The sequence below is a fragment of the Ursus americanus genome, chromosome 8 (assembly GCF_024610735.1).
Source record: "Ursus americanus isolate L20-20 chromosome 8, mUrsAme1.1.p, whole genome shotgun sequence".
Lineage (NCBI taxonomy): Eukaryota > Metazoa > Chordata > Mammalia > Carnivora > Ursidae > Ursus > Ursus americanus.
The window spans coordinates 81,615,434-81,635,016 of NC_142134.1; the positions used below are offsets into that span (position 1 = coordinate 81,615,434).

Sequence of the window (19,583 nt, forward strand, 5' to 3'; positions counted from 1 at the left end):
AAAAGAGCAGACAATTATGCCGGGTGCCATGAGGGAAATAGATAAGATACAGTCTTCTCTCCACTCCTGAAGCTTCAAGAACCTGCGAGGTTCAAGTCCAAGCAGCAAGTACTGTACAAAAGGCATAGTTAGGCATGATTTATTAACCCACACAGCTGCTGTCAAAAACAAAAAACACAGAACAGAACCTGTCATTGCAGTTGACCAGCGGTCACCTAACAATTAATAGGTCTCATGTCACCATCAGAAGATCCAACCCTGAAGGAGCTTTAACAATGCAGTTTAGCCACTTTGAAATAAAGAACTGTAGATCCCTAAAGTGTTAAAATATAGCAGCTTGGCAAATATAACCCGATACACTAAGACATATCTGCACTCTATCCTGGAACTGACGAGGCCTGCCCCACTACACCAGCGTTCTAGCTTCAAAAAAAAAAAAAAAAAAGACTCCTTTCAAAGCCCTGCCTTATTCTAGTAAAGGCACCGGAGGGAAGGGGCTGGGAGGTCCACAGAGGACGGGCAAGAGCCTCAGTGTTCATCTGAAAGAACAGGCCCACCTCATTCTACTGAGCTTCGCTGCGCGGCACTTCACAGACGACGCGTTCCTCTACAAGTGGACGGTCTGTACAACACCGTGGCGAACACGTCTTTGGCACCATTTTTCCAACAGCACTTGCTTATGTCATGTCTCTGTGTCATAATTTGGAATTCTCCCAATATTTCAATCTTTTCGTTATTGTTATGTTTGTTCTGGTGATCTGTGATCAGTGATTCTTGATGTTACTTGCGGCTGTCTGGGGCTGCCTGAAACGCACTCATACGCGGCAGTGAACTTCAATAAGAAACGCTGTGTGTGTTCCGACTGCTCCACTGACCAGCCTGTCCCCTCTCTTTCCCTCGCCTAGGGCCTCCCAATTCATCAAGACACAATATTGAAATTAGGCCAATTAATAACCCTATGATGGCCTCTAGGGGCACCTGGGTGGCTCGGTCAGTTAAGCGTCTGCCTTGGGCTCAGGTCGTGATCCCGGGGTCCTGGGATCAATTGAGCCCCATGTCCCCATGTCAGGCTCCCTGCTCAGCAGGGAGTCTCCTTCTCCCTCTGCCCCCTCCCCCCACTCACGCTCGAGTTCTTTCTCTCTCTCTCTCATAAATAAAATCTTAAAAAAAAAAAAAACCTATAATGGCCTCTAAGTGTTCAAGTGAAAGGAAGAATCAATCAATGTTGCAAACTTCTATCTTGTCTTATTTTAAGAAACTGCCACAGACACCCCAACCTTCAGCAACCCTTACCCCGACCAGCCAGCAGCCATGAACATCGAGGCAGGACTCTCCACTACCAAAAAAGATGATGCCTCGCTGATGCCTAGGCTTAGCATTTTCCAACAACAGAGTATTTTTTAATTAAGGTGTGAACATTGGTTTTTTTAGATCAATGTTATTGTACAGTTAATAGATTACAGTATAGTGTAGACATAACTTTTATGTGCAACGGGAAACAAAAAAATTCATTTGACTCGCTTCATCGCGACATTCGCTTCATTGCCATGGTCTGCGCCCGGCCCTGCAGTATCCCCGAGTGCGCCTGCACTGACCACATGTCGGAAGGAGGATCGTCTGCTTCTGGACTTCAGCTGACTGCCGGTAACTGAAGCCATGGAAAGCAAAACCGCAGATAAGGGGAAATCTTATACAGGGATTTCCATACCAAAGTAACATGACACCAAGCAACTGGTTTATCCACTCTTACCATCATGTCCAAGGTCTACTTAACTTAGAGAGATCTAAGTTTTTACATCTAGTCTGTTCATTTTCAGAAGCACGAGACTGGATAGTCCAACATTGAGATGAACTGCTTACCACTGCATCCAGGAATTCAATGCATCCCTTTAGATCATGTTGCGTATCACAGAATTCCCTGAAGAGAAGTCTTCCTATTGGCTGCTTGTCACAAAGACTGCTATAATCCTTTTCTGGGTGAAGAAAGGGGAGAAGAAATAAACCAATATGATCGTTATAATTCAGAAAGTGCTTTCTGAACTGCTGTTTGCACCTGATAAAATAAAAGTCAAAAATACTATTTGTGGGGGCGCCTGGGTGGCACAGCGGTTAAGCGTCTGCCTTCGGCTCAGGGCGTGATCCCGGCGTTGTGGGATCGAGCCCCACATCAGGCTCGTCCGCTAGGAGCCTGCTTCTTCCTCTCCCACTCCCCCTGCTTGTGTTCCCTCTCTCGCTGGCTGTCTCTATCTCTGTCAAATAAATAAATAAAATCTTTTAAAAAAAATACTATTTGTGGGGGTTTTTAAAAACTACTTGTTTGTTTACTAATGTAGACTGGTCATCATGAATATTTATAGTATCTGGACAGAGCCAAAGGAGCTGGAAGAATTGCTAAATAAAGGTGAGTGAAGCATAACTGGAAATGTCCCTGCCTGCCTCCAAAAGGAATTGTGCAGGGGAGCAGCATTCCTGGGGGCTGCACAGTCAAGATCACAGCAGAGGAAGAGAAGGGCAGACGAGAGATCTGGCTCCATCCTTCCACAGGCCCATCCTCCCCAGCATGTTTGGCACAAACTGCGCCTATGTGAGATACACCACGGGAATCGACTCAAGCACATTCTTTAAAATTCTTTTCCATTTTGCTACCTTTCTATACTTTTACAAGTTACAAACTTTACACATGCTTAATTATTTTTAAACTGCTCTTGGGTTTTTTTTTTTTTCTTTTCAGTGGGTAATATGTTATATACCTTAACCTTACCACACACACTGATATTGTTTTGAGAACAAGGCACTAATATTTAGTCAAAGTATCAAGAGGGATATAAAACAAAAATGTTTTGTTTGAAATAGGTTAATTGAAACATCAGCAAGAAAATCAGCTGCTCTTTGAGCAGTGGCTCTGAACCTGAAATGAACATTATACTGAAGGACTCCTAGAGCGGCTCTAAACTGAACAATTAAATAAAATTCATGAGAAGTAAGCAAGCCATAGCAAATTCCTCAGTTAAAGGGTTTATTCATGCCAAGTAGTTCTAAGAATCTAAACAATCCTACTTTAGGTGGCTGAGTTTGCAAATGGAAAAGAATAGGCAAGGAGAGAAATGTTTTGGTTGCCAGCACATAATTGCTTGTTTCAACAAACAACAATTTTGGAAAATTTCTACCATCTACTTTGTATAATTTTACTACCACATTTTATTTTAGGGATGCTATACTTAAAAATCAAAAGACACAGGCAGTCAAAAAGTGACATTTTTATAATACTGAGAATTTTTAACACTTTCCTCCCAAATTCAAGGGTTCAGGAATGTTCCTAGTTTCCAGCTAAGGATTGCAAATGGAGCTTACAGGTCTGCCTACTTTTTCCTCCCAGATTCCTACGGAAATGACCAAAAATGCCAACAAAAACCAAAGCCACAACAAAAAGAAGGAAACCCAACATGGAAAACGAATACAGGGTACCACAGGAGTTTGAAATTTGAGGATTACCTGGAAGAGAGAAAGCTGGTGGGTTGGATTGTTAAAGAACCCCTCAGCTTAAACCCTAGAGACAAGCTGCACTTCCTAAGGGAGACGCGCCCACACACCTAGAGCTCAAGGGGGGAGGGGGAGAGCTGTCCCAGTCATGATCAGAATGACTGGCTGAGGGGCCAAAGATTTAGAAGTCCCACTGAGTGCTAAACATAACTAATGACAGCGGACCCACATCTAGAGGCATCCCGGTGACATTCCCAACAGTAAGGAGAAACGAGGAAACCTCTGAGAAAGAACAAAACATTAGCTACGACACGTAAAGCATCAGAGACACTGTATTAGCAAAGCCAGAAACTAGTACACCAATGTTTTCAAAGTTCAGGGGTCAAGGGAAGTGGAAATATTCAATTCTGTAACTATCAAACAAGAAGTCAAAAAAAAAGGGACATTTTCCAAAATTTAAGAACTCAGAAACTTTACCTTCCATTCACCTATATATAAAAAAAAGAATTACTAAAAAAAAAAAAAAAGAATTACTTGAGGAGTTACAATAAAATAAGAGAGAAATTTTAAAAAGAAAATAGAAACCAAAAAGGACAAACAGTGGGTATAATCCAGAAGAAGCAAAGAAATATAGAAAATAAATAACCCTACTAAGATATTGGGAAAACTATCCTTGGCAAAGTGTGATCAATAAAGAATAGTTTCCTTTTATTGGCTCCAACCACACTTACTCGCTTCCAGATCAAATGGAATATAATTATAATATGTACTACTGTACCAGATTTTAATTCTGAGAATAGTCTATGGGCCAAGAGACATGGAAGGTATGTGACTGACTCAACGAGCAGCTCAGAGTGGCTGAAAAAGGGGACCCAGGGAAGCAAAATGTAGAGGCAAATGAAGCTTTATAACACTGGAGGAAAAAAGAAGCCTGGGATCACATTTTCCACAAGCCTCGGTGTCATACCGAGGAAGCTTCTCTACCCTAGAAGGAACAGACATGAGCATAATAACTAGTGGTGACGCTTCTTCACCTGTGGCGGTGTGTCAGGTACTATTTTGAGTCCTTTCTGTGTATTATGTCACTGACCCTTCACAACAGTAGGTCTAGCATCTTAAGGAAAGCAGAGACCTTTTGGGAAGTGCTCACTCCTGAGGGCCACCTAGATCCTGGGGCATTGATGTGAAGTGGGGCAGTACAGGCTGGGGCAAGGGGACCAGCCAGCAGTAAGAGCAGCTGGACCAGAACAAAGGCAGCAGAGTAGGAAGGAAGAGGCCAATTCTCTGGTGACAAATGAATTTCAGAAGGCAACTCATTCAAACCCCGTCAAGTCTCCCCCTTAACAGTGAGGACATTACAACAGGAACCACAGGAGCCCTATTCTCAAGGAACCCATCCTCTACTGAGGGGACAATGAGGAAGCTGATGGGGTAAACAGTAGAAGGCAGTACCCTGTATGGAGATGAGAACCTGTGAGCAGAACAGTCCCAGAGTCTGGCTCGTACTGTAGGCAACAAGATCTGTATTGCGAAGGCAGCACCGGGGAAATTAAGATCATTCCCTAGTAGAGAAACATAAGGAGGGGCCGGTTGGGCCCCGTGAACAGAGGGAGGAGCTACAAAGCAGATGGCCAGAGTTACATATGTGGGGTGGGAGAATTGCTAGGATTGCAGAATTGCTCCACAGCCTAGGAGATCTGGGGAAGGATGCCACAGCAGGGAGTCAGGAGGGAACAGCCTGGCCAGGGAGAAATCAGTGCACTCCAAATTAATCTGGCTTATTTGGCAAAGCCAAATGTCTGAAGTTTAAGTTTATTTGGGCTCTCTGTGGGTATATTTCAGTTTGCTTTGCATTTTATATTTATATCATCCTCAGATACTAAAAAATACTTGCTTATTAGAGATGGATTCCATTCAAGCTTTCCAGAATTATTTCTTGATTACCCTTAATTTCATCCAGAACTCTTAACTGCTAGATCTGAGTCCTTACTTGTAAAGGAAGCTACAAGTCTTTTTTTTTTTTTTAAGATTTTATTTATTAATTTGACAGAGAGAGACAGCCAGCGAGAGAGGGAACACAAGCAGGGGGAGTGGGAGAGGAAGAAGCAGGCTCCCAGCGGAGGAGCCTGATGTGGGGCTCGATCCCAGAACGCCGGGATCATGCCCTGAGCCAAAGGCAGACGCTTAACAACTGCGCCACCCAGGGGCCCCTAAGGAAGCTACAAGTCTTAATTTAGGTGCAAGCAGGAAGAACGTAAGATTATTTGCACATTTTAAGTCTATATCCTGAAGCTCAGATACTATGTAAATTTCTATCATAATTATAAAATCTCTTGAGTAAATGATCACATGATGTAAGCCACATTTTCTGAAAGATCTTTAAAAACATAAACACAAGGTAAGAGCCCCTTGGGTTTTTCCAGAAGGAAGTAGGGCGAAATCAAAAAGCATGAGGAGATCTGAGGCAAGACCAGGTCACCTGGCATGCACTTCACACCCCTCTGGAAAATGAGACCGCTGCCCTGAGCCCACAGCGCCAGATCAGTGAAGGAACTGAAGGGTCTCAGCACACCACCTGGCTGCGCAGGCCCAATCAACGGGAGTTTGATCCTGGGGACAAGATGGTCCTGCAGCGTGATGGGGAGACAATGGAGACATTCAGACTGGACAGCATTGATACGGGCACCTCATGGGAAAACCTCTCATTTTACCCAGTCCAGTTTTTTATTTTTTTATTTTTTTTAAAGATTTTAGTTATTTATTTGACAGAGAGAGAGACAGCCAGCGAGAGAGGGAACACAAGCAGGGGGAGTGGGAGAGGAAGAGCAGGCTCCCAGCAGAGGAGCCTGATGTGGGGCTCAATCCCACAACGCTGGGATCACGCCCTGAGCCGAAGGCAGGCGCTTAACCGCTGTGCCACCCAGGCGCCCCTACCCAGTCCAGTTTTTTAGATTGGCTCAGTACAATAGCAAAAATAATACATGGTTCAAAAAGACCTTAATTCTAAAATCTTCCACTTATATTTGGGTGGTGGGAACATAGGTGATGATTTATTCAGTAAAGTCCTTTATCTATTTCAAAATATTTCATCACACATACAATCTCCTCAATCCTTTAATTGCAATTTAAAATTTTCACACTGATGACATTAACAGAATCTTAGAGAAATGACAGCAACATCACAGAACCCATAGGAAATAATATAATCAGGGAATTTTTAAAAAGTTTCTCTAAATCAATCTTTAAAAATCTAGCATTTAAATAATCACAAAAACCTTAAATCTACTTCTTTTTACCTTATCTGGCTCACAATTCCATTAATGATTTCACTCTTCCATGCACTAGATTTCACATATTACTAAAATTAAATATGATAAACCACCGAAATGAGTCACAAAATACGTCTCAGAAGCAGCAAACCGCCTCCTTCTGTCTTACCACCAGAGGCCCTGGTCCTGCAGGAACCAGAAGATCCGGCTTCTTCTTTTGACCCCTCAGAGACTACACAGTGAACCATCTACTGTTCCAGCCACGATGAGCAGAAACGGGGGAAGAGAGAGAGGCCACGCCGCACAGGGAACTCAGGCCACAGGGAGGGAGGAGCCCTGCCATAGTGGACAGGGAGAACCAGCACAGAAGCCCTCTGGGGCTGGAACCCTCAGGGCACCAGAGTCCAAGTCCACTCCCGAGAGGGCACTCTCCTGATGGGCCATGTTGGAAAGGGAACCAGTAATCAAGAGATTCTAAATGCATCAAATTCTGAGAGAAGGATGAGCCATTTATCAGAAGCTCTCTCTCTTATTTTCAAAGTGATTCTCCTTTAGAACGGATGCTAACTCAAAGTTTTATAGCTCATGGATTCTCCAGCATCCACAAATTTAGAACAACCAAAGGATAAAAATTAGAAAAACCCAAAACATGCTTACTACCACACTAAATCAAATACATATGTAAACTAATAAAATAAAGAGCTGCATACAAAGTAGAGGGTATCTGAGTGGAAACATTCTTTCATTCCGTGAGGAAGTCTGCTTGTACATCTGCCCTGAAGCAAATCCAGCTAAGGTCACCAATTTACTCATTCTTCATTCATTCATTTAACAAAACTGTGGCTGAGCACTGTTCTAGAGATGGAAACAAAGACCCTGACCTTGGGGACAAATCCAGCAGCTTCTCAACCTCTCTGTGACATGCCCACCTGCCTGAAGCCATCCTAGTCCGCAGTTCTCTTGACCCCTCCACTCCCCAGACTGCATACAGACCTGTCTCACTGTTCCTCCTTGGTCTGCTTTGCCTGAGCCACACCAAGATGTGAGGGCTCTTTCCTGGCCTCCTGTCTCTAGGGAGAGCTTATCCACTCCCAGTCATGGACTCCTAAACACCAGGGAGACACAGATATCTCCCAGATTGCTCCTACAGCCCAGACTCTTCTGATCTCTAAACATGAATGTACAGATTCCATCCAACATAGCTCCTCACATCGTGAACCTGACCTCGGTGGATGGATCAGACCTGGAAGTCATCCTTAGTACCCCCACCTTTCCTACCTTCACACATAAATCAACCAGATCCCACTTCTTAAAGATCTCTCATAGTCATTCGCGTCCATGACCTCCAGCAGATGCCGAGCTTCCATCACTCTTGCCTGCACAATGGCAACAGTGTCTCCTTTGGCCTTCCCGCTCCCTCTCAACACTCCCAATCACAGTCCTCACACTGAAGCCCGAGATGCCCTTCAAAAATGTGCATCCAGGGACACCTGAGTGGCTCAGTCAGTTAAGCATTTGCCTTCAGCTCTGATCATGATCCCAGTCCTGCATCGGGTTCCTTGTTCATCAGGGAGCCTGCTTCTCCCTCTGCCTGCTGCTCCCCCTGCTTGTGTTCATTCTCTCTCTCTGACAAATAAATAAATAAAATCTTAAAAAATAAAAAAGTGTATCCACTTATGTCATACCTCTGCTGAAAATCTAACAGCATCGAACTTCAACTAAGACAAATGCCCTTACCAGGCCCAGGAGCCCCACTTTCCTCCCTTCCTCTCATCCAGTGCCACTGTCCTTCTTTGTCTCTGCTCCAGGAAGACTGGCCTGTTTCATGTCCCTGGAAATTGCCATGCTCCATCCCACTTTGGGGTCCTGCACTTACCCAACAGTCTGTACCTTTTCCTTCAAAGGGCTAACTGCAGTTTGTAATTACATTTATTTCTGCAATTCTTTATTTTATAACTATCTCTGCCAAGAGGGCAGAGGTCACATCTGTTTCTTAGCCACTGTATTGGTAGTGCCATACCCAGTGCTATGTACATGGAAGTGAATAAATGATGACATTTAAAAGTTAACTAATGGTGTTGTATACCTTAAACTTACACAATGTTATATGTAAATTACATATCTCAGTGAAAATAAACTAATTTTAAAAAAGAGCACAAACCGGGGAAAAAAGTTAACTAATGGGACATTAATGTAATTTACTTCATTCTCTGCACTAAAACCTACCCTTAAAGAATCAGAAGCATACTGAGATAATTAATATGCAGATGAACATGGAAATGTTTCTATAGCCCAATGAATATATTCAATAGGACAAAGAGTCCCAAAGTAAAGTTTATAATATCTTAATTACAATGCAAATGTCAAATAATGGAATCAACCTCCACACTAATCACTCGGTGCTTTATGCAGGAAATACTATTAATACTATGGATCAAATATCCATTGGCTCAAAGAAGCATGGCCAATAATCAATAAAAAGATGCTTAACATCATTAGTAATTAGTGAAGAGCAAATCACACTCACTAGGATGGCTATAATGAAAATAAGTTGGCAAGGATGTGGAGAACCTGGAACTCTCATATATTGCTAGTGGGAACGTAAAATATGCGGCTGCTTTGGAAAACAGCTTGCCAGTTCCTCAAAAAGTGAAGCCTAGAGTCACCATCTGTAGCAGGCTGAATAATAGCCCTCCCAATGTATCAGGTCCTAACCCCTAGAAATATGACCTTATTTTAAAAAAAGAGCCTTTGCAAATATGATGAAGTCAAGGATCTTGAGATGGAAGACTGTCCTGGTTTATCTGGGTAGGCCCTAAATACAAGCATGTGTATCCTCACAAGTGTCTAGAAATAAACCCTCACCTTTACAGTCAGGTGATTTTCTATAAAGGCACTAAGACAATTCAATGGTGAAAAATAGTCATTTCAATGAATGGTTCTGCAACAACTGGATATCCAATGCAAGTATGAAACTGGATCCCTACCTCACGCCATAAACAAAAATTAACTCCAACTCGATCAAACACCTAAACGTGAGAGCTAAAACTATAAAACTCTTAACAGAAAGTGTAGGTGTAAATCTTTGTGACTTTGGATTAAGTAGTGGTTTCTTAGATATGACACCAAAAGCACAGCAACAAAAGAAAAAAATAGATCAGTTGGAGTTCATCCAAAAAAAAAAAAAAACAACTTGTGTTCCTCAAAGAATATCATCAAGAAAGTAAAGGAAAACACAGAATGGGAGAAAATATTTGGAAATCAAATATCTGTAAGAGTCTAGTAACTAGAATATATAAAGAACACTTATATTTCAACAATGAAAAGACAAACAATCCAATTAAAAAATGGGCAAAGGGGGTGCCTGGTGTCTCAGTCCATTAAGCAAGCATCTGACTCTTGATCTCAGGGTTGTGAGTTCAAGCCCCACATTGGGCTCCATGCTGGGTACACAGCCTACTTAAAAAAAAAAAAATGGGCAAAGGATTTGAACAGATATTTCTCCAAAGAAGATATACAAATGGCCAATAAGTACATGAAAAGATGTTCAACATCATTAGTTATTGGGAAACACAGATCAAAACACAATGAGATAGGGGTGCCTGGCTGGCTCGGTCTAGAGAGTCATATGACTCTTGATCTCGGGGCTGTGAGTTCAAGCCCCATGCAAGGTGTAGAGATTACTTAAATAAGTAAAGCTTTAAAAAAAAACACACACACACAATGAGATACCACTTCACACCCACTCAGATTTCTATAAAAACAAAACGGAAAATAAAAAGGGTCAGGGAGGACATGAAGAAACTGGAATCCTCATATATTGTTATTGTTGACAGGAACACAAAATGGTGTAGCCACATTGGAAAACAGTCTGGCAGTGCCTTACAAAGTTAAAGATAGAATTATCATATTACCCAGCAATTCCAATTCTGGGTATATACACAAAAAATTGAAAGCAGGGACTCAAACATTTGTACACCAATGTTCTAGCAGCATTATTCACAATAGCCAAATGGTAGAAATAACCCATTCAGCACATGAATGGATACACAAAATGTAGTACAAATCCAAATCAATGCCACTGAACTTTATATTTAAAAATGGTTAAAATGAGGGGCGCCTGGGTGGCACAGCTGGTTAAGCATCTGACCCTTGGTTTCAGCTCAGGTCCTGATCTCAGAGTCATGAATCAAGCCCCATGTTGGCTCCCTGCTCTGCACCAAGTCTGCTTGTCTCCCTCTCCCTTTGCCCCTCCCCACCACGTGTGCATGCTCTCTCTCTCTTTCTCTCAAGTAAATATTTTTAAAATGGTTAAAATGGTAATTTTTTGTGTACTCTACCACAAAGAAAACACTTGTACATGAATATTTCTAGCAGCATTATTCATAATAGACAAAAAAATTTAAACAACTCATCAATCTACTAATGAATGAATAAATAAGAAGTGATATATCCGTACGATGAAATATTATTTGCCAAGAAAAAGGAATTAAGCACTGATTCATGCCACAGCATGGATGAACTTAGAAAACATTGTGTTCACTTCTAGAGAGATGATTAATTGGGTCAAGGGGAGAGGAACTTTTACTATATTACTCTTCTGTTCTATATAGGACAATGAGCACATATTACTTCTTAAAAGAGTAACATCTAACAAATGGTACAATGCCAGACATGATCTCCAGGCTGGCACTGCTTACTCACCAATGGAATGTCTAAGCTCGCTGCACTGGCTGACAGGGGGCAGCTTCAGCATTTCCCTCCATTTTTTACTACGACTTTTTTTGCCATATCCTCCTAAATTTGGGGAAAAAAAGTATTTTTTTTAATGATCAGAAATATCCAACTATAACAACTATTTCCACTAAAGTATTCCGTTTGAGTAGTTTGGTACATAAGGTGAGTGAAAATACAAGCTTATAATAATTTGTCTGACCTGGAAGGTAGCTTAGCAAGTATTAAAATCCCAAGTGATGCAATCAGTCACTGACTTTATCATTTAGAAACCACATGACCCTGACCTTCTATAACTAACTCTACTGAACCTAAGCTTCCATATTTGTGAATTGGACCTAACATGACATATCATACATGGCTGCATCCCTACTATGGAGCAAATGCATGCAAAGGACAGGAAATACAATGGTAAAGAAGATCGTATCCCTCCCCCCCATTCTAGTGAGGGAGAGAGATTTTTTTAAAAAGCAGGTAATGATAAGTGATAAAAAAAATTAGCCAATCATACAGTACAAAATGGTATGCAACAAAATCAAGCAAGGCAAAGATGAAGGGTAATATAAGGGCTAAGGTGAGATTGGAGAAGGCCTCTCAAGAGGGTCACGCTTAGGCAGAGACCTGATGGGGGTGAGGGAATGATCCTCGGGAAGGTCTGGAAGTGAGACAAGAATGGAGGAAAAGCTGTTAGATGACATTTTAGTGGATGGCGGCCACGCTGCAGTAAGCATGGCATAAAGTATAGAGATATTGAATCACTATTTGTACACCTGAAACTAATGCAACATTGTGTGTCAACCATACTCAAAAAAAATTTTTAATAAAGTCAAATAAAATTTTAAAAAGGTAATATTTTAGAAAGACCTTTTTAAATAAGCCCCTTCAAACAAAACTCAAGAGAAATTAGAAACTTCAATTTTAAGCATTCTGAGGAGCTAAAATTTTACCAAATTTTATCCTAGAGAAAACATCACAGTTTTGGCCAGTGATTAGAAGACTCCAGGGCTATTGGAAAGAATAGAGAAACCGGGGGGAAAGCCATGTTCTGGGAAGTTATGAGCTCTGCCTTAAGCACAATGAGTGAAGCACTATGAGGGAAAGCTATCTGGAGGAGCTCAGGAGAGAAGAAGGCCTGGCTAGAGGTACGGATGTGATAGTAGTCTGCAAATCGATAATGGTCGGAGATGCAAGGGCTTCTTCCATGATCTTCTTTTTGCTCCTCCACCCACCCCCTCCATTTCAACTGGGATCATGACTCCAAACTTATATCCACTATGCAGAGGAGGTCCCAGAGCACCTCGAGGTCAACATGTTCAAATCGGACTCAATTGTCTTCCCCTCAAATTCAACCCTCTTTCCACACTATGCCTCCAGTTAACTACCCACCATCTACCAGGCAAATAGAGCTGGAAACTGGGGCACTATCTAACTCCATCTCTGAAATGCCTCACCCACTTATTCAGAAAGCATTTGCAGCCCAAGTCCTGTGTGTTGGGCATTGTCCGGGCACCAGGCATACAGCAGGTGGCCAGCCCTGCCTGCAAAGGTACTCCTGTCTCCTACTCTCCTTGCCCATGCTGTTACCAAGGTCATTGGCCTCTTCTTCTGACCGACCTTCCTATACCCAGTCTTCCCCTTCCAGACCCTCCTCCACACTGCCTTCCAACATTACTTTCCTAAAGTGCAAATACCAGCTCACTTCTGAGTCTAGGGCTGAAGGGAAAATAAAGCACAGCCCTACGTAACATCATTCCACAGGCACACCATGCCCAAGCCACACTGTCTACAAAGGCCCCTAAGAAGTAAGAGCAGGTTTCCTCCAGGAACAACAAATGCCTGGACTGTCACTCTGGCCTTATTAGTGCAGGCAAATCTCTACTCAGCTCAAGCCTACCCTGCCTTTCCTAGGGAGATGTAGGCACTCTTTCCTTTTCATGCCCTTTGCATCTTGAAAACACTTTCATTAAATCTCAGCAAGGGCAGGCTCTAGATTCATGGTCTTATGCCCAGTGCATCTCTAGCGTTCAAAATATGATTGATGGGATGTAAGGGGGCTCCAGGTACTCTGCACACAGCAGACCCTAAAGGAATGTTTGCTAACTTTGAGGAGACCTGAAAAATTGCAGATGCTGACTATAGCGCATGAGTCAGGCAGGATGAAATTGCCAAGGTCTAGGAGGAGGAGGAGGAATAAGAAATTTACTGAGTCTTTATTATGTGCCAGACACCTTTCTAGGAGCTTCATATACATTGACTCATTGAATCATCCTTCACCCTATGATGAAAATACTACCACTATTCCCTTTTCTCAGATAAAGGACCAAAGCAAAGAGGTTAAATCACTTGTCCAACATCTCACAACTAGTGAGATATGTGGGTCTGCTCCAGGAATCCTGTTTAACCATTACTGCTATTAAGAAGCAAAATGGTGTAACCAAAGCCTTTTTAAAAAGTACACAAACATTTAAAATAAATTATTTGCCATAAACACATTTAGAAATTAAGCTGGGATTTGAGCCCACATAATCACACTGGTCAAACGGGGATACTACCTTTGTCATAACACCTGATTTTCAATCAATAAACAGGACCACCAAGGTAAATGCATAATGTGAGAAAGAACTGGACTCTGGTCTACAAATTCTGCTGGATATTAAGGGGTTTGGGGGTTGGTTTTCTACTATGACTACCATAATTATTTTTATAACATATTCTATATTTCTATAACACACATTATACACCATCCCTAGTCCTAGGCCCACAAGAAACAATCCTCAATTTAGTGTGTTTTTAAGTGTGTGTGTGTGTGTGTGTGTGTGTGTGTGTGTGTGTGTGTGTGTAGCCTTGAAAAATATATTGCTTTAGAGCAAGATTCTTAACCTGGCATCCACAGGCAGATATCAGGGTGTCCCAGAATTTGGACAGAAAAAAACACCTTTAGCTTCATTAACTTCTAACCAAAATTTATCATTTCTTTCAGCCATAAATGTAGGCAAGAGTATTATAACATTAGTAGTATCTGTGAGTTTATCACCAAGAGCATTCAGATTTCCCTATCACATGACAGTTGCTAGAGATAACTCAAAATATTTACGCTCACACTACTTTGAAATTATCATAGAGGTGCCAGACCAGCTGCCAGAGTGTCTACAAGTGATGGAGCAAGCAACCCCTAGGCAGCCCTGTGCCTGGTAGTTAATCGTTCAGACTCCAAATGGCTAGGTCTTATGTTCTTACATGGTTGGCCTAGCTATTTTACTCTCTGTGACTCCCCACAACTGTGTTGATGGACACATGGAAGCAGGTGAGTCAAAGACCACCCCATAGTTTAGAAGCCCCATTCAAACTAGCCATGACAGCCTTCACACTGATGGATCTTTAAAGGATGAGACTTTAACTTGCCTATGTATTTATCGCCTTGTTACTTAATGCTCCGATAACAAAGCACTTTTATAACACAAATGTGTTTAAAAAATTTTACAATTATTTCAATATAGCTGACTTCTTTTACAATCATATATATTTTATTTCATTTAGATTAAGAACCCTTACTCTAGAGGTTGTTAACAAGAATGGTGTGCTACTGGGGAGCCTGGGTGGCTCAGTTGCTTAAGTGTCTGCCTTCGCCTCAGGTCATGATCCCGGAGTCCTGGGATCATGAGCCCCACGGTCAGGCTCCCTGCTCAGAGGGGAGTCTGCTTCTCCTTCTGCCCTTCACCCCGCTCGTGCTCTCTTTCAAATAAATAAATAAAATTTTTTTAAAAAGTGTGTTACTGCATACATCACTCTACAATTTGATTTTTTCCCACACAGCTCAGTCCATTTTGACAGATTGTTCACTGTCCCAGGCAGGCTCTCCTCTGCTCCTCTCTCCCTCCATCCCCAGCCTCATGTTTCATGGCCCAAAACACTCTTCCCCAGCAAAGGTAGATCCCTCATTTCCTCAGGTCTTTGCTCCTGGCCCCCGACATGACCTTTCATGTCCTACCCTCATGCTTAATCCTTAGCACTCCGCTTCTCTGCTTTATTCTCTCTTCTTGGCTCTTATCACTGTCCACCATACAATCTGTTTCATGTATCCTGTTGAGGACCTGTCTCCTCATGAGATTAGAAACTCCTTGAAGAGAGGGGTTTATCTGTGTTATTCACAGCTGTAACCCTGATAGCTGGATGAGTGGCTGGCATAAAATAGACACTCAATAACTATTTGGTGAACAAGGCCCCTGGTCCCGAGCCAGAGTACAGGGCGATGATAGGTCACTTCACAGATCCACAGACTGGTCGGGAAGCAGCAAACCCTGCCAGGCTAGGTTTTCCCTGTGTGCATGAGAAACGCTGATCACAGGATATCTATCCAGTGGCTAAATCAGAGCAAAGCTGTAAACAGAAATGGAGCTAGCATCTCCTATGTCATTTTCATAGGGAAGTTCCCTAATTCAGACTTCTCCTGAGTTATTGGCTCACCAATTCATGAGCTCAAATTAATGAAATTTTAGTGTACTTGATTTATCTTAAAGTTTTCAGAAGAAAAAAAGTGTTTCAGGAAACACTGCATTGTATCCGTCCAGCACAACCTTCCAGGTTATCAGATTCTAGCCTTCCTTGTCTTTGACCTATTGCGTAGCTTTCTGTAAATTGACAGGCACACATGCAAGCTGTTTTGTCTGGTAGTTTCCATGGACTTCTTTTCCCGGATTTGCAATTCAATTCCTTTACTCATATGAGTAAAGGAGTGAGCCTTTTGACTTCATTTGAATTGTTTAGAACATTTGCCTGGTTCTCTATGTGAATAAAACAAAACACATGTTCATTTTTTTTTTTAAGATTTTATTTATTTATTTGACAGAGAGAGACAGCCAGCGAGAGAGGGAACACAGCAGGGGGAGTGGGAGAGGAAGAAGCAGGCTCATAGCGGAGGAGCCTGATGTGGGACTCGATCCCGGTACGCCAGGATCACGCCCTGAGCCGAAGGCAGACGCTTTAACGACTGCGCTACCCAGGCGCCCCAAAACACATGTTCATTTTAATGTGATCTGTATGAGCGTAATTTTACCTTTCTCTGGCAATTATCTTCTAAGATGCCTTACTCCTAGTCAAGCTCCATCAATGGGACCTGTAGTGATGTCCCCTCTTTCATTTCTGATATTATTAATTTGTGTCTTCTTTTTTTCTTAGTCTAGCTAGGGCTTACAGATGTTATTAACCTTTTCAAAGAATCAAATTTTCATTTTGTTGATTTCCTGCCTTCAGCTTCACAGATTTCTACTCTAATTTTTATTATTGGGGCATCTGGGTGGCTCAGTTGGTTAAGTGTCTGCCTTTGGCTCAGGTCATGATCCCAGGATCCTGGGATCAAGCCCCGTGTCAGGCTCCCTGCTCAGAGGGGAGTCTGCTTCTCCCTCTGCCTCTCCCCCCACCACCACCACTGGTGTGCTCTCTCTCTCTCTCTCAAATAAATAAATAAATAATAAAATTCTTTTTTTTTTTTTAAGTGTGTTGTTTAATCTCCAAGTATTTGGGGGATTTTCCAGCTATCTTTCTGTTATGATTTCTAGTTTAATTCCACTGTGGTCTGAGAGCAGATTTTATATGACTTCTATTCTTTTAAATTTGTCCCAGTGTGTTCTATGGCCCAGAATGTAGACTCTCTTAGAGAATGTTCCAATGTGATCTTGAGAAGAATGTGTAGTGTATTCCTCAATTTTTCCTTGCAGTTCTATCAGTTTTTGACTCACATATTCTGCCTATATGTTGTTAGGCACATACACATTAAGGATTGCTACATCTTCTTGGAGAATTATCCCTTTTGTCATTATGTAATGCCTCTCTTTACCCTTTATCTTTGCTCTGAAGTTTAAACTGTGTGAAATTAACAAAGGTACGCCTACTTCCCTTGATTACTGGCAGCATGGAATACCTTTCTCCATCCCTTTAGTTTTAATCTATGTGTATTTTTATATTTAAAGTGGGCTTCTTATAGACAACATGTAGTTGGGTCTTATTTTTCTATCCACTCTGATAATCTCTCTCTCTTGATTGGTGCATTTACAACCACTGATGTTTAAAGTGATTACTGATATACAATACAGGCATACCTCAGAGACATTGTGGGTTTAGTGCCAGATCACCACAATAAAGCAAATGTCACAATAAAGCAACACAAATGAAATTTTTGGCTTCCCAGTACACATAAAAGTTATGTTTACACTATGCTGTACTCTGTTTACTATACAATAGCATTATGCCTAAATAACAATGTATATAACTTAATTTTAAAATACTTTATTGCTAAAAATGCTAACCATCATCTGAGCTTTCAGTAAGTCATACCCACTGATCACACATCACTATAACAATATAATAACTTAAAAGTTTGAAATATTATAAGAATTACCAAAATGTGACAGAGACATAAGGAGAAAAAATGCTGTTGGAAAAAATGGCACCAAAAGACTTGACACAGGGTTGCCACAAACTTTCAATTTGTAAAAAGTGCAGCATCTGTAAAGCATGATAAAACAAGGTATCTGTAGTTGGATTAATATTTACCATATTTTTACTACTATTTGTTGCTCTTGTCTTGTTCTTACTGTTGTCTTCCATGCTTTTTTTTTTTTTTGCCATTTGTGGTTTTGATCATTTTATAGGATTCTATTTTCACATTTTTCTTAGCGTATCAATTATACTTCTTTTTAAATTGTTTTTAGAGGCGCCCCAAAGTTAGCAATATACATTTACAACTAATCCAAGTCCCCTTTCAAAGAAAATTATACCATTTCACAGGTAGTACAAGTACCTCATAAATAACAAACTATTCCTAATTCCCCTCCTAGCCCTTGTATCGTTGCTGTGATTCCTCTCACTTATACGTAAGCACACCCTTTTTATACGTGTGTGTATGTATATATGTGCTGTGTTATCTGACAGCTATTAGATTAAGAATAAAAAAAACAAGTGTTCATTTTACCTTCACGTATTCATTTTCCAATGCTTTTCCTTTATGTAGAGCCAAGTTTCTGAATATGTAATTTTCTTTCTCTCTGAACGACTTCTAACATTTCTTGCAAGGCAGATCTACTGGCAACAAATGCCCTCAGTTTTTGTTTGTCTAAGAAAGTCTTCATTTCTTCTCACTTTTGGATGATAATTTCACAGGGTACAGAATTCTAGGCTGGTGGGTTTTTCTTCCAATATTCTAAATGTTTCACTCCCCTGTCTTCTTCCTTGCATGGGTTCTGGGAAGAAACCAGATATAATTCTTACCTTTGGTCCACATAGGTAAAGCGTTTTTATCTGTGGCTTCTTTCAAGATTTTTTCTTTATCTTTGATTTCCTGAAGTTTGAAAATGATATTCCTAAGTATAATTCCTTTTTTTAAAATTTTATTAATTTGCGAAAGAGAGAGAGAGAGAGAGCGAGAGAGTGGGGGGGCAGGGGAAGAGAGAGAAGCAGGCTCCCCACCAAGCGGGGAGCCCAACACAGGGCTTGATATCAGGACCCCAGGATCATGACCTGAGCTGAAGGCAGATGCTTAACCGACTGAGCCACCCAGGTGTTCCTCCCGGGTGTCATTCTTTTGACATTTATCCTGTTCCATGTTTTCTGAGCCTCATCTGTGGCTTGATGTCAGACATTAACTGGGGGAAGTCTCAATCATTATTACTTCAAAAATTTCATCTGTTCCTTTCTCTCTTTCAGCTCCTCCTGGCATTCCCATTACACGTATGTTATGCCTTTTATGGTTGTGCCACAGTTTTTGGATATTCTGTTGTGATTTTTTTCAGTCTTTTTTCTCCTTCCTTTTCAGTTGTAGAAATTCTCAGTCATATCCTCAAGCTCAGAGATTCTTTCCTCAGCCCTGTCCAGTCAGTTAATGAGGCCATCAAAGGGATTCATTTGTTATTGTTTTGGTTTTTCTTACCTCTAGCATTTCTTTTGATTCTTCCTTAGAATTACCATCTCTCTGCTTACATTATCCATCTGTTTTTTGCATGTTGTCTAACTTTTTCCATTAAAGCCCTTAGGATACTAATCACAGTTTTTAAAAATTCCTGTTCTGATAATGCCAACATTCCTTCTTTTACTCTGCTTGGTCTGGGA

The 19,583-nt window shown here is 41.3% G+C and overlaps 1 protein-coding gene across 6 annotated transcripts in view; it reads right to left on the reverse strand.

Moving 5' to 3' along the window:
• Window positions 1-19,583, reverse strand: part of GRK4 (G protein-coupled receptor kinase 4) — a 90,321-nt gene that overhangs the window by 55,999 nt on the left and 14,739 nt on the right. For 2 of the 6 annotated variants that reach the window (XM_087864330.1, XM_087864331.1), the window contains exons 2-4: window positions 18,451-18,718; window positions 11,454-11,546; window positions 1,861-1,973 (exon numbers count right to left, since the gene is read on the reverse strand). In XM_087864330.1, coding sequence (XP_087720456.1) covers window positions 1,861-1,973; window positions 11,454-11,505 — 165 coding nt within the window. In that variant the 5' untranslated portion in view covers window positions 11,506-11,546; window positions 18,451-18,718. Of the gene's footprint in view, window positions 1-1,860; window positions 1,974-11,453; window positions 11,547-18,450; window positions 18,719-19,583 lie in introns of those variants that run through there. The other 4 variants (XM_087864329.1, XM_087864332.1, XM_087864334.1 and 1 more) reach the window with 4 other exon arrangements.